Here is a 14,920-nt window from a genome sequence, read left to right as displayed (position 1 = left end):
TGTGAGCTGTCAGACTGTACTACTGGACCTGAGTGAAAAAAGGGGGAAATCAACCAGAGAATAGGCACATATCAAACGGAAGCAACAAAGTGCAGACAGAATGCCAACCATGAAACATTAGTTACTTCAAAAACAAAATTTCAAAAAATAATTAGGTTTTAGGTGAAAATCATGATCAACTGGCATCTATCAGATTTAGCTAATCTTTGATGAAAATGTCTCACTTTTTTCTGACATGTTATAGACCTTTTATATACATAATCAATTGACCTTAAAAAAAAAGTAAAGAGTAATAGAAAATGGGGAACAAAGGATGTTTCAGCCCTACAGTATATAATGATTATGCCAGATTGCGCCGTGCTAGGTGGCAGTCTGTTGCAGCTGCTCCCAATGTGTTTATTGATTATTAGTATATCTTTCTATATATCTATCTTGAATACGTTCTAACATGTTCTGTTTTGTTGCATTGCTTTCTTTCAATTACTATATTATTATATTTCTGCATGTAATCTGAAAATGTCATTTTGTCACCTGTAAACAAGAAGGTGAAATGTAAATTTGTAGTTTGATAAAAAGGATAAAATCATATACATAAAAGATGACATAAAAGATCCACATTTTTTAGTATAGTATATCCTCCCATATATAAAGTTATTCTTTTGAAATATATTTTATTATTATCAATGTGTTAATTATTGTTATTATTTACTTGTTCTCCTTTTCCCAACGTTGTATAACTTTTAGGCTGTTTTATATTTTTGTCTACCAATTTTTTGTTTTGTTCTTGTAGAGTAATTTCTGACTGAAAGACATATGTATGTAGGTTAACATTTAAAGTCTATTATAGTTGTTTTTGTAAGGATGTCATCTAATATGAAGGAGTCTACAATGCAACTTAGTTCTTTATTTAGAGGGAACAGTAGGGGGAGCTCCATTACAGTGTCAGACTCTTTTCTTTTCTAGTCCTATTCAATCAGTCCGACTTGTTTACAAAACAAACTGCAGTGCAAACTACAAATGATTCATGGATTTAACTTTAAACTCTGAAGCGTTTAGCGACGCATACTTGGGAGTGGGATCGTCTCGTGAGTGACGCGCACGCACGCACGCACGCACGCACGCATGCATATACACACAAACACACACACACACACACACACACACACACACACACACACACACACAGTTACTTAATGTGACTTGTGACTAAATGGAGGGTACAGAAAAAAAAACCATATTATATTATTATTACACATATAAACAATAAACATAATATGTATCTCGGGTCATGCTTTAGCCCAAACTTAATGTTTAGCTTTGTGAGTCAACTCAGATTACATTGATCAGATCGTTTTATTTCCTCAGGGTGAGGAACAACCATCAGCCTACAGATTAAATCACGAGACCATACACTTTTTAAACTTGCTACGAAGCCTTTTTTAAAAGTCCACAACCTGTTATTTTGTCCACACTGCTGTCCATCCATCCAGGCTATTTAAAGTAAAGTAAGGTAAATCTCCAATCTCAGCCTACAATCCTCCGCCACATTTGGACCAATGGCAGAACGAGGGGGACTGCTTTAGCCAATGACAGAGCAGTCTGTGAACGCACTCGGTTGGACGACGACAACCATTGACAGGGATAATGTCCTTTTCAGTCTAACAAACTTTTAACAAAATACTTTCGACACGGGCAAAACGGTAAGTCTAATGCTTCTTTATTGGCATACTATCACATTAAGATACTGCTGTTTGACGACTTTTTCGGAGACAAGAACTCGGCAACGATATTTTAATGCTTACTGCCGCTTTCGTCGGTAAACTAACGTTAGTTTCCACTGAGCTCCATTTCACCGAAAGTAAAATAAACCTTACCTAAAACCTGTTTTGAGTTATATGTGGTTCGTTAACGTAATGGTATCCCGCTTTAACATGTTGGTATGTGTAACATTTGAGTCTTGCTGGCCGATTTTGGCCTCATGCACCGCCTAACAACTCGCACTCGTTCCGTCGTCCTTTCTTTTAGTGCTTTCAGGTCGTAAACTATATTTTAGCAGGTTTCCACCTACACTCTGGCTCTATGGAGGACATCTGTATGTTATCTATGTCTGAGATATGTCAGTTTCTGTGTGTTACACGCAGAGATGGGAAGTAGTAAGGTTCTTCTTCTTCTTCTTCTTCTTCTTCTTCTTCTTCTTCTTCTTCTTCTTCTTCTAAATACATTGATTTACGCATACTGTAGTTAAGTACAATTTTGAGGTAGGCCTACTTGTACTTTACTTGAGTATTTCCATTTTAAGCACTTTATACTTATACTCCATTACATTTATTGAATGGCTTTATCTTTTTTTTAACAAACTGCATCTCTAAAAATGAAACGAGTAGAGTTAAATTATTTAAATATTTTACAAAAAGTCCTTCAGAACTTTGTCTACAACAGTAAAATGCTACTTGATTCAACAAAAGTATCTAGAAATGTCATATAATTATATACACACATTAGGCAATTGCTCTGCACTATTACCTTTTATGCTTTAAGTACATTTGTCTGAACACTTTTGTACTGTTACTTAAGTAAGATTATGAATGCAGGACTTTTACTTATGATGAAGTATTTTGACAGTGTATTTGTACTTTTACTCAAGTAAAGCATCTGAATACTTCTTCCCCTGCTGATTAAACGTATCAGGAATGAGCCTGACATATGTACAAACAGCTTCAGACAGCCACACTACTTTTTTGGAATAAAACCAGTCATCAACCGAAGTCAGCTTACAACACTCAGACAGATTTACCCTCCACAAAGTTCACTTACTACAAAGTGTTCGTTATTTTTTCCAGACCTTAATAATAATTTCTGTATTTGCAGGACTGAGAGAGCTGCTCTGAGCAGTAATGGGGGACATTGAGGGTTCATACCGGGCCCTGCAGACCCCAGGCATAAGGCTGGGAGCCCAGTTCAATGCTGGTATCAGCACCTTGGAGCCTGGCCAAAGCCTCAGTGGGAACATGCTCAGTGGGAGCAAAAGCCATGGGCGAGGAATACAAATCCGGGTGCAGGGGCTGGACGACTCCCAGGAGTTCTTTGACATTGACGTAAGTTTCTCCAACAGTTGTACAGTCTTATTAGGTTTCTTTCATGCTCTTTTATTTACACAGTGATAAGTCTGCAGTTTGTTAACACAGCAGGTTACTTCTGATCTGACCTTATCGTCCTGCTGGGCTAGCCTGGGTGCGTGTGGCTTGGTGACAGCTGCCACATGGCTTTGGTGCGGAAATCCCTTCCTTCTTAACACTTCCTATTCGGGTAACTTGGTGCATCTCACCAGAGGCCTTTTTTTGTTTATTGGCTCTGATTTCGGCTTATGGTCCAAGTAGTAGTAGTAGTAGTAGTTTAGTACTTTCTGTTCCTTAGCCAACAAGGTGGTAAAAACACATGGCCATCCACGGCCAAGGCTTGAACATGTTCAGTCTCTGTTCAATGGAAACATTCATTTTGAATCATCAACCTGTCTATTCCTCAGTGCTGGAGAAGCCTCACAATGACAAATGTTGTGGCAGACAGGTCAGCGTTTCCAAAATGTGATTTTTCTTGCTCTGTAACCACAGCAACTCAATAATTTGTATACATTTCAAAGCAATACAGAAGCATACAGTGCTAGGTACTTAGCTTACATAGCTACAATTTATCACAGGTGAATCTGTAGCCAAGGTTGATAGCGTTGTCCTCGTAATCACTCTACAGAGAAGTGTATTTTTCTGACTGGCTTTTTGTTTTAGTTTGAGCACATTTTCATATCTACATTGTAAAGTGCTTTCCCGTGTTGACTAGACCAGTTACGCTGGAGTCATTCAGAAGGCAAATAGGAAGCAATAAGGAAGCCACCATATCATAGCAAGTTTCCTGTTCTTTGTGTGCATGTGGAGTGGGGGGGGGGGGGATATCACAGGGGAGTCTCTGCAAAAAATAGACACCCAAGGCAATGGCTTGTGGGCTAATTTTGTAAGAATAGTGAAGGGTATTGTATTGTCAATACTATGTCATTAATCCTTGTGTAGGCACAACAGTAAGGCTTCTGGCAGATGTAGTTAGGGGGCACTGCTGAGACAGACATTTCATAATCTTATGCACCATATGTTGTCCCACAGTCTTAAGCTAATAGAATATGACAGACACAAGTTTATTTGGATCCTTTGATCAGTCAAGAGGAAATATGTTTTTGTTCAGTTTTATGTAGAAATGTTGTTTTATATTTGATAACTAAACTGGGCCTGGTCAAAGTGAGCTATGGATATGGTGTTGATATGAGGCGACAGAAATAAATGGCTGCAAAGGGGGAATGACGGCAATCCTGTTGTCAAGCAGACTGTACTTTGTCAAGAACAAGATGGCCTCTGAGAAGCTCTGTTGTTCACCACCACGGCCCAACATTGCCTAATGTTGCTGTTCATTCATATGAGTTGTGGGCTGATGTGAGTAACGTGTTGATGTCTATGCACACAGTGGCTGCAGAGATGTACATCCACTACATGATCTGTTTCATTTTCACTTAAACATCTCCCTGTGTGCTATATCATTTATTTTAAGTAAATGTGACTTAAAAAAAAGAAGAAAAATGAAAACCATAACTTTTCCTACATTGTTATTTTTCCTCATTCATGCTGTATGTAAAAATAGATACAAAATTGGAGTGTTAAATGCTTGAAATAGTTTTGGCCTTAAAGCAACTGCCTCCCTTCATTGTGGCAGTTGTATTGCCCTGCTGCCTTTATACATTTATATAAAGACGTTATCATCTGCCAATACCTGCCACTCTAACTACTGTATATATTGTGCACAAATACAGCAGTGTCAAAAATGTGTTGCCAGGGTTTTCAAGGGGAGATAAATGCTTGATTTAGGATATACTGCTTGATTTCCTTTTTACTCTAGTGTTTTATCTACATAATCACACCCCTCTTGTTTGATTGTCTTCATGCTCTCACATCAGATGTGAATCAGATCGTATTATATAATCATGATCCAAATTTAAGTTATTATAAACATCTGTTAAAATCAAGAATATTTATCGTTTGCTGTGCGTATGAAGGAATTCTGTTAACGTCAGTATTGCATTTACAGTTCAAATGTTAAGGCGATGATTAAACTTTGATAATAGAACACTTTGTTCTGGCTCTTTGTCATGCTCTTTACTTTTGAACCTATTACGCATCACAGCTTTCCTCTCATGATAATGTTGAACCGTATTTACATATGCTGTGATCTGAATACGTGCATTTATGGTCATATATTATCTGTAATATGGAGCTGCAGCAGACATATCAGATCAGAGCTCTTTGATCTTTGGTCCTGCTGCAGGTACCCCACTCAGTCATCCCAGCAGACATTTGCTCTCTGCAGGGCTCTTGTCCACAGAGGCCCCTCCCACAGCCAGCACAGGAGAAAGCTCAGCCTTGTGGTTTCTGGGCAGGGAGGCAGGGCTGGGAAACACAGGCTCCTTTTATCCAAAGCAGCCAGCCCCTTCGCAGGCCTTAACTTCCAGCCCAAAACTCGCAAAGAGGACCGATGGTGGGATGTAGACCCTAGCTGTGTGAAAATGCAGTACAGTCGGGAGTATGAATGGGGGGGAATCGGGCAGGCTTTGCTTTTAGTGTTGGCAAACAAGCACATAAATAGCAAGGTTGACAACCAAGTGGGTTGGGGGGGTGGAGGGGCAGTGGTGTAAAGAGCAGTTCAGAGGGAGCAGTCATGGCCAGTACAATGTTTGAGCCAGGGTGGCGGGGGAGGGGAGGGACACAGAAGTGAAGCCCTGCAAAAAGTTTGGAATTTCAAGCACTGGGCTGTAACAGTGTTTGAGTTGATGAAACTCGTGGTAATGTGTTTGAGCTGTTTTAGTCTTTGCATTGTTTGTGTGAAGATAGACTATAAGATGGGAAAAGTTTGAAAGACAGATTCTGCTGTTTTCATAGTTCTTTAGCATCCTGCAATAGCAAGTAAATAACATAATAGTATACTTGGGCATAACAATTAGGGATGTCCCGATCACCTTTTTTTGCTCCCGATTCCGATCATTTGATTTTGACAATTTGCCGATACCGATTTTTCCCGATCCGATCTTTATGCAATGCAAAAAAGAAAAAAAGCATTCAAGTTGTCCCTTAAGGTTTTTTTTAAAATTTAAATTGGATATTCTATCCAACATGGATATAGCTTCTTTTTTTCACAGCAGCATTGGATCAGTTCAGTTGTGCAGCATTGGATCAAAACAAAATAAAGCTTATCAGTACTCGTTAGCTTACTGCTACAATTAGACACTGCACCCTGCCCACTCTGTTGCCAGATTTGAGAGAAATAGGTCTATGAAAATAAGCCCCAAAGAAGCAACACATACATGATGTTGTGTAATTTGAAACCAAAACTAAGGCCTCAGGATGACTTTAAGACTTGAACATGGTCATTTTTGTTTTGTAACATTGAATACAAAATAAAAATAAAGTATTTAAAAAAAAAACTTAAAAAATAAATAAATCCCGATTCCCGATTTTTTTTTCTCCCGATTCCGATCTTTTGAAAATCACGTGATTGGCTCCGATCCCCGATCACGTGATCGGATCGGGACACCTCTAATAACAATATATATATATATATATATATACAGGGGTGCACATAAGTGGTACGCAGGTACGCATGCGCGGCAACGATCTGAAATGCGTACCGTCACTTGTGTCACAAAGCGCATTTGCGTACCGATGTATATGTGAAGCTTTTCCAGAAGGCGGTTAGATCATCGGACGACGGAGTTGGTCTCCGTGTGCACAGACAGGGCTGCTGTTAACGTCGGCCTGTACAGCAGCACTGCGCTAAAACAGCTGATCACAACGGTCACACGCTCTGTGGTCACGAAGCTCTGCACTCTACTACCACCCCCCCCCCCCCCCCCCCCCCAGAGGGGGGGGGGGGGGGGGGCTTCATCATACTCCACTAGCACCCCCACCCGCTAACATTCGCGATACAGAGGGCTTCATGGGAACTTTGAGGGGAGCCGGAAGTTGGAGTACCAAACACTGACTCCAGGTACTCATCTGAGTACCTCACTGAGAAAGTTGTGTGCACCCCTGTATATATATATATATACACACACACACACAGTGGGGCAAAAAAGTATTTAGTCAGCCACCAATTGTGCAAGTTCTCCCACTCAAAAAGATGAGAGGCCTGTAATTTTCATCCTAGGTACAGTTGCAAGAAAAAGTATGTGAACCCTTTGGGGATACCTGGATTTCTGCATAAATTGGTCATAAAATGTGTTCTGATCTTCATCGAAGTCACAACAATAGACAAACACAGTCTGCTTAAGCTAAAACCACGCAAACAATTATATGTTTTTATGTTTTTATTGAACATACCATGTAAACATTCACAGTGCAGGGTGGAAAAAGTATGTGAACCCTTGGATTTAATAACTGGTTGACCCTCCTTTGGCAGCAATAACCTCAACCAAACGTTTCCTATAGTTGCATATCAGACCTGCACAACGGTCAGGAGGAATTTTGGACCATTCCTCTTTACAAAACTGTTTCAGTTCAGCAATATTCTTGGGATGTCTGTTGTGAACCGCTCTCTTGAGGTCATGCCACAGCATCTCAATTGGGTTGAGGTCAGGACTCTGACTGGGCCACTCCAGAAGGCGTATTTTCTTCTGTTGAAGCCATTCTGTTGTTGATTTACTTCTGTGCTTTGGCTCGTTGTCCTGTTGCATCACCCATCTTCTGTTGAGCTTCAATTGGTGGACAGATGGCCTTAAGTTCCCCAGCAAAATGTCTTGATAAACTTGAGAATTCATTTTTCCGTCGATGATGGCAATCTGTCCAGGCCCTGAGGCAGCAAAGCAGCCCCAAACCATGATGCTCCCTCCACCATACTTCACAGTTGGGATGAGGTTTTGATGTTGATGTGCTGTGCCTTTTTTTCTCCACACATAGCGTTGTGTGTTCCTTCCAAACTACTCAACTTTGGTTTCATCTGTCCACAGAATATTTTGCCAGTAGTGCTGTGGAACATCCAGGTGCTCTTTTGCAAACTTCAAACGTGCAGCAATGTTTTTTCTTGACAGCAGTGGCTTCCTCCATTTTATGACCAACTTATGCAGAAATACAGGTAATTCCAAAGGGTTCACATACTTTTTCTTGCAACTGTATACCTCAACTATGAGAGACAAAATGAGAAAAAAAAAAATCCAGAAAATCACATTGTCTGATTTTTAATTTTTTTATATATATATAATGGCATTAGAGGGAGCATCTGTTTCATTTGTGTGCTCACAAAAGGACTACTCTTGCTCTTCATTACAGCTACTACAGCTGAGCACTCGGCTCCCATCTGTGCAAAGCCCTCACACTACCCCACTTTGTACTGAAGTAGCTAAACAATCTAGAAGCTGTTCACAGAAGGGCTAGTTTCATGTGCTCCGCACTAGAGCTGCACTCTTCGATCCACAGAATAACTTTTTTGGTACTAATGGTTTACATTTTTTGGTTAAAGGTATTAATAGTTAAACAATTCCTTGTGCGAAAATAGCAGGAAATACTGTTTTCAGCCACTCTCATATGGAGATTTGCAGCTCTTCTGTTTTATATCATCCCAAGTGAATATATTTGTTTTGGACTGACAACCTTAACTTTGTTACTGAATAAACAAATAATGTAGAAAACAATGAGCAGATTGATCGATGAGGAAAAAGTCATTAGTTGAAGCCCTAAGTTACTCATATCTACTGTCATAACCAATACTTAATTGTGCCGCTAGAAATACTGGCTGTCACTCAAAGCGGTCCCACCAATCTTTTCTTTGTGTGTTTTGGAGATTGAATACCACCGTGTAATGTTTATCTGGCCATCTGTACACAGTGGTGTTCTGAAACCAGGTTAGTGAAAAAGAAAGTTGCACTGACGATTAATATGAGAAATTGCCAGTAAGTAAAGAAAAGCATCAAAGGACCTGTTGATCTTTTGAAATATCTCCTAGCAGACTTGTGAAAGTGGCCTCAGGCGTGCAGGGATTTCTAATGCATGTCTGCAGGAAATCTCCTGGTGGCAAGGCCTTTACAATGTGCATCCCACCGTGCTAAAAACAAGCCCCAACACACCCCGGCTGTCTCACTGCCATTCACTGGTGACTGGGGAGTATCAACTGCTGTTTGCTGTACCATGCCTAACCTGTCGTGCGAGGTACACCCAAGCCCTTGATCTGAAAATACGGCTGGATATTTGGGTTACCTGTGTTTTTATGGATCCGTCCCTGTGCATGAGAAGGACAGTCCTCCCATTTGAAAGCTGGCTGCTTTTCAACACACACACACACACACACACACACACACACACACACACACACACACACACACACTATGAAGTGCTTTGAGCGGTTAGTCAAAACCTTCATCACCTCCTGACTCTCTGGACCCCCTGCAGTTTGCCTACAGAGCAAATGGGTCCACAGACGACGCCATAGGCCTCACCATCCACACTGCCCTCTCACACCTGGACCAGAGGAACACATATGTGAGAATGCCGTTCATTGATTACAGTTCAGCTTTCAATACCATTGTGCCCTGAGCTGGTCATCAAGCTCAGAGACCTCGGGCTCAACAGCGCCCTCTGTGATTGGATCCTGAACTTCCTGACGGGCAGACCCCAGGCGTGCGGGTGGGAAACATCACATCCTCCACCCTGATCCTCAACACCGGAGCCCCTCAAGGCTTCGTGCTCAGCCCTCTCCTCTACTCCCTGTTCACACACGACTGTGTGGCCACACACAACTCCAACACCATCTTGAAGTTTGCTGACGACACGGCCGTCATCGGCCAGATCACCAAAGGCGACGAGACGGCGTACAGAGGGGGTAAAAAACCTGACATCTTGGTGCCAGGATAACAACGATCTCAACGTCAGTAAAACAAAGGAGCTGATTGTGGATAACAGGAAGCAGCAGAGAGAGGGACACGGCTCCATCGCCATCAATGGGACTACGGTGGAGCGAGTCAGCAGCTTCAGGTTCCTTGGTGTCCACATCACCGAGGACCTGACATGGACTCTTCACACCACCACCATCACCAAAACAGCTCGACAGCGGCTCTTCTTCCTCCGCAGGCTGAAGAGGTTCAACATGGACTCCAGGATACTCTGGACCTTCCACAGGTGCACCATAGAGATCATCCTGACCTTCTACAGGTGCACCATAGAGAAGATCCTGACCTTCTACAGGTGCTCCATAGAGAGGATCCTGACCTTCTACAGGTGCTCCGTAGAGAGTATCCTGACCTTCTACAGGTGCACCATAGAGAGGATCCTGACTGGCTGCATCACGGCCTGGTACGGCAGCTGCACCGACCTCAATCGTAAGGCTTTACAGAGGGTGGTGAAAACTGCACAGAACATCACCGGAACGGAGCTGCCATCGATGGAGGACCTTTACTCCCAGTGGCTCAGGAAGAAAGCCCTCAAGGATTATCAAAGACCCCCATCACGCCAGCAACAAACTGTTCTGTCTACTGCCGTCTGGCAGGCGGTACCGCAGCATAAAACCACTAAAACCACCAGACTCAGGGACAGTTTCATCCCACAGGCAATAAGACTGCTTAACACCTGAACTGTTGAAACAACATCCATAACATTCATCTGGCTTCTACTTACAATTTATTTATCTATTTACCTAAGATATCATTCCAATAACTTGCATATAGACTCTTATTGCACTATTTCACTTTTTTAAACTATTTTCTTTTTGTATTTACTATTTACCGGCACTGTATTTTTCTGTTTTATTGTGTTGCACTGTTGAAGGAGCCTGTGACCTAAGATTTTCATCGTCATAACTACACTGTAGCTATGTCCGTATGACAAATAAAAGACCTACACACACACACACACACACACACACACACACACACACACACACACACACACGGGAAGATTGGTCTCCCAGAGAAACATCTGTTAGTGATAATCCCTGCTGCTTTCTGGGCTTGATTGGGTGACCCACTGGCCTGCCTTAATATTAGAGCTCTGAGATGAGACTGCGGTCCTTCCTTACCGCAAGTTTTGTGTGAACAAACTGCATGTGATCTCAGTCACATTACAGATACGCTTGAATTGAAAATGCCAGATGGACTTGTAGGACTACCACGCCCACTGGTGTGTGACACATTTTGTTTGCATGGCAGAATGGATTAAGATTATGGTTAAAGACCGGGTTGGAAAAAGATATTGCACATCATTTGTTTGGGTGACTTTCAGAAGATTTGAACACTTCTTCAATATTAAGAAACTATCATTGGTCATTAATACTGATGCAAGCTAAACACTTTTCTTTTCTTATTTTGTATCAATTGTTCAGTCTCTGTTTTTGCTGCACGTTTTTAAACCAAATTATCGTTTTAGTTTATAAGTAGTGAGAATTTTCCAAAGCCCAAGCTACCTATGTTTAAGTTGCTTGTGTTATCTGACTATTCATCAGAAAATAATAACTAATATTGAATGTTAATTCTCTGTCAATCTGGATAGAAAAACTTAAGTGTACTATGAAATATCCCAGATAATATTTTGTTGCATGTTACAATGTGTGTATTATTAATAATATCCCTCCACCTTCTCTAGCATGACGGGTGCTCACTCCCTCCATAGATGAAATACATTTATGTGATGTTTACACATACTCTTGTGATATTGTTGCTATACATTTAATTATGAGCTCATTGCCTTTTTCATATGGAATTATTTCTCTCTCCTCACTTGTTGATACTGCTCTTGAATGCAGAATTGCCCAGCATATTTAGCGTGGTATAACAACTGTGTTCCTACAATGTACACCGAAACTGATTGCACTCACAGATAAGCCAATGAGGTCAGCAGAAAGAGGAAGCTATCTGAAGGAAAACTGCACCTCTGCAGTGAGATAAAGAATTATGAATATGACATTTGGTAGATTCAGTGTCTGGATACTTTCTGTATATTCATGCAGAAGATGTGAAGATGAAGGTTGTCCTTTTTCGCAGCCGTCTGACAGCATTCTGTCATCCCTCCCTCTGAGATTGTGGAAGCTGAAAGTATTAGAGGAGGATTTCACTCTCCCTCAAGAGTGCTGTAAATGTAGTTTGACATTCCTGCCGAGGGTTAATGAATTACACAAAGGAGGGCTACACTACAACAACACTTTAATCTGCCTTCGGTTTTTGACTGTTTTCTTGTCAATTCAAACGCCCTTTCTCTTTTATATATCCACCTTATGACGTAGGAGGTGGATACATTTTTTCATGAATTTCCCAGAAAAAGGCTAATTATACCTGTTTGTTAAACGTGCTATTATGCTTCCACTCTGCTGTTCAAACAAAGTTAGGCCTGAATTTACCCAGGCTTTACCCTTAATTGTAACATTGAACATTGTCAAACATTCAAGTTAGAGCAGAGATTATCTGAGGGAAATGTCTCAATCCACAGGGAATATGTGGTTTTGCCCTAATAACGCTGTTTACGCAGCACTTGAGACATTGGTTCCATCAGTTTAGAGCTCGGTTTATGATTATTTTGACTCTTTGATGACATTCACTAAACTCCACTGAACCTGTCAAACTGAAACATAATACCTCAGAAATGTTCCTTACATTTGGCCCCTGGTACATTTCTTTTATATTTTCCTATGATGCCTGGATTCTATGTTTGGCCTCCACTCAAAGGCAACCTAGACAAAGTGTTTTAACACACCCGGTTGGATCTCTGGTTGGGATCAGCTGTAATCGGACACGGAAAAAGGGGCACTTTACAAGAGACTCCTTCATTTATGGATGTTGTGTCGGTAGGTTTCACCTGCAATTCATTTGTGTGAATGCAGAACATGTGATTGTATCAAGGTAATGAAAAGACTAGCTACAGTAAATCTCCTGCTGCTCTTTGAGTTGTAATGTTTTAGCCAATGAAAGCAGTTATTTTTATATGGCTTTTAAAAATACTATTTTACATTACAACCAGATGTTTTGAGCTATAATTTTCTCAAAGTCACAGGCTAGGATTCCAAACCTCAAGTGCAATGTGTTCTTAGTACATAGTAATTAGTTCTTCGTTTAGTGAAAGCCAACCCCAGAGCGTAGGGAAGGTAAGCTATGGCATATTTCCTCACTCTGTTCAGGGCCCAGAAACGTTATAATGTATAGTAGGACACATTTCTGCAGTTTCCTTACTCATCACAGTCATGGAAACGACTTGAATTGACAGATGGAACATAAAGGAGGCAGCCATAAAACACACATGAAGTAACATTAGTTCTTCATTGTAATGTTTTTAATCACACTAGGTTGTTAATAAACTGGCTTGTTCTGCATTCTAATGAAAAAAAAGATTAATTCTTCCCTGTTGTTTTTTCTTTCAGCCAAAATCTATTGGACAGTTCCTGCTCACTGAGGTTTTCCTGAGAGGCAACCTCATAGAGAGCGATTACTTTGGCCTGGAGTTTCAGAACATGCAGATGAACTGGGTATGTACCAGAAACGGTTTCCTTTCTTTCCTAGTGGGAAAACGAAAGAATTATTCTCCAAGAACTAACGTGCAAATTGGTTATTAGTGTCAGTTAAGTGCCGACCATCAAAGGCAGTCAGTAGGCCAAAGTTTGGTTATAATGCGATTTGCCCTTAGGCCTGTACTACAAAGCCAGTTCAACATATCCTTGATTTCTTTGTTTAATCTGTATTAGCCAACCCTAATAAAACACCATCCCGCTAACCCAGGGGTGGGCAAACTTTTTGGCTTGGGGGCCACTATGAGTTGTAAAATTTGACAGACGGGCCGGGCCAGTAGCAGATCGCTGAAAAAATATTTAGCTGTCCACTCCTCATTATACACTCGGCACTCAATGTTGACTTTTCTTTTCTTTGGTCCACTCATTGTTACAGATGCAGGTTCAAAGGTGAATTATTGCGTCATTGCGTCATCGTTTGCGTCATGACGTAACCGTTTACGTGCCTTCTTATGACCCACACAGCGTTTTACGTCGCTGATTTTCTCCGCAACACCGCTCACAACAACATCAATAGAGGACTGCGTCTGGTAGTTTTTAATTATACGAAGCGAGATTAAATTAAAGAACTACTTCTCCAACCTTGTACCTTTCTCCAGAGTGCCGTGGTGCATTGTTTATTAATGTGGTTCAGCTGCATTACCGCCCGCTGCAGTGCTGCTCGTCTACCGGAGTTTATTCTCCTGTTAACTCGCGGCAGCGGCCGCTGTAAAGTTTTCACTGTCTGACTGTCACACAAGCAGCTGATAAATATCCCCCATCCCCATAAGTGAATGTGTTTTAGTCTGAAAGCTGTGTGGCATCACAACGCTGTTATGAATGTTTCTCTTGCATTCTATAGGTGATGTTAGCTAATCAGACTATCTTGACTACTTGTTGCTATCATATTGAGGCATAACCCATTTTCTACACGCATATTTTACCGGCGTATTTTTCGTTATGATTTTACTTGTGATGGCCACATGTAGCCAATGTATTGATTCCATCCGATGGCTGCAATAATACAAAACAACAGGAAAAAACGTCTGCCTCTTCACAATGTAATAACAGTGAACGGATGGTTATTAAAGTAAGGTAAAATAAACAGAATCACACTAAGCCTGGTTAGTGTTGCCTGACTTTATACAGTAGGGCAAAAAAGTATTTAGTCAGCCACCAATTGTGCAGGTTCTCCCACTTAAAAAGATGAGAGAGGCCTGTAATTTTCATCCTAGGTACACTTCAACTATAAGAGACAGAATGGGGGGAAAGAATCCAGGAAATCAGATTGTACGATTTTTAATGAATTCATTGGTAAATTCCTTGGTAAAATAAGTATTTGGTCACCTACAAACAAACAAGATGTCTGGCTCTCACAGAC

The 14,920-nt window shown here is 41.0% G+C and overlaps 1 protein-coding gene across 3 annotated transcripts in view; it reads left to right on the top strand.

Moving 5' to 3' along the window:
• Window positions 1–1,537: 1,537 nt before the first annotated feature.
• farp2 (FERM, RhoGEF and pleckstrin domain protein 2) overlaps window positions 1,538–14,920 on the top strand; it is a 48,099-nt gene continuing 34,716 nt past the window's right edge. For all 3 annotated transcript variants that reach the window (XM_079657409.1, XM_079657408.1, XM_079657407.1), the window contains exons 1-3: window positions 1,538–1,700; window positions 2,869–3,095; window positions 13,417–13,521. In XM_079657409.1, the coding sequence (XP_079513535.1) occupies window positions 2,895–3,095; window positions 13,417–13,521 (306 nt within the window). In that variant the 5' untranslated portion in view covers window positions 1,538–1,700; window positions 2,869–2,894. The remainder of the gene's footprint in view (window positions 1,701–2,868; window positions 3,096–13,416; window positions 13,522–14,920) is intronic.

The sequence above is a fragment of the Notothenia rossii genome (assembly GCF_949606895.1).
Source record: "Notothenia rossii genome assembly, chromosome: 1".
Classification (NCBI taxonomy): Eukaryota; Metazoa; Chordata; class Actinopteri; order Perciformes; family Nototheniidae; genus Notothenia; species Notothenia rossii.
The sequence above is the reverse complement of the archived record's forward strand: the minus strand, read 5'-3'. Positions and strand labels throughout refer to the sequence as shown.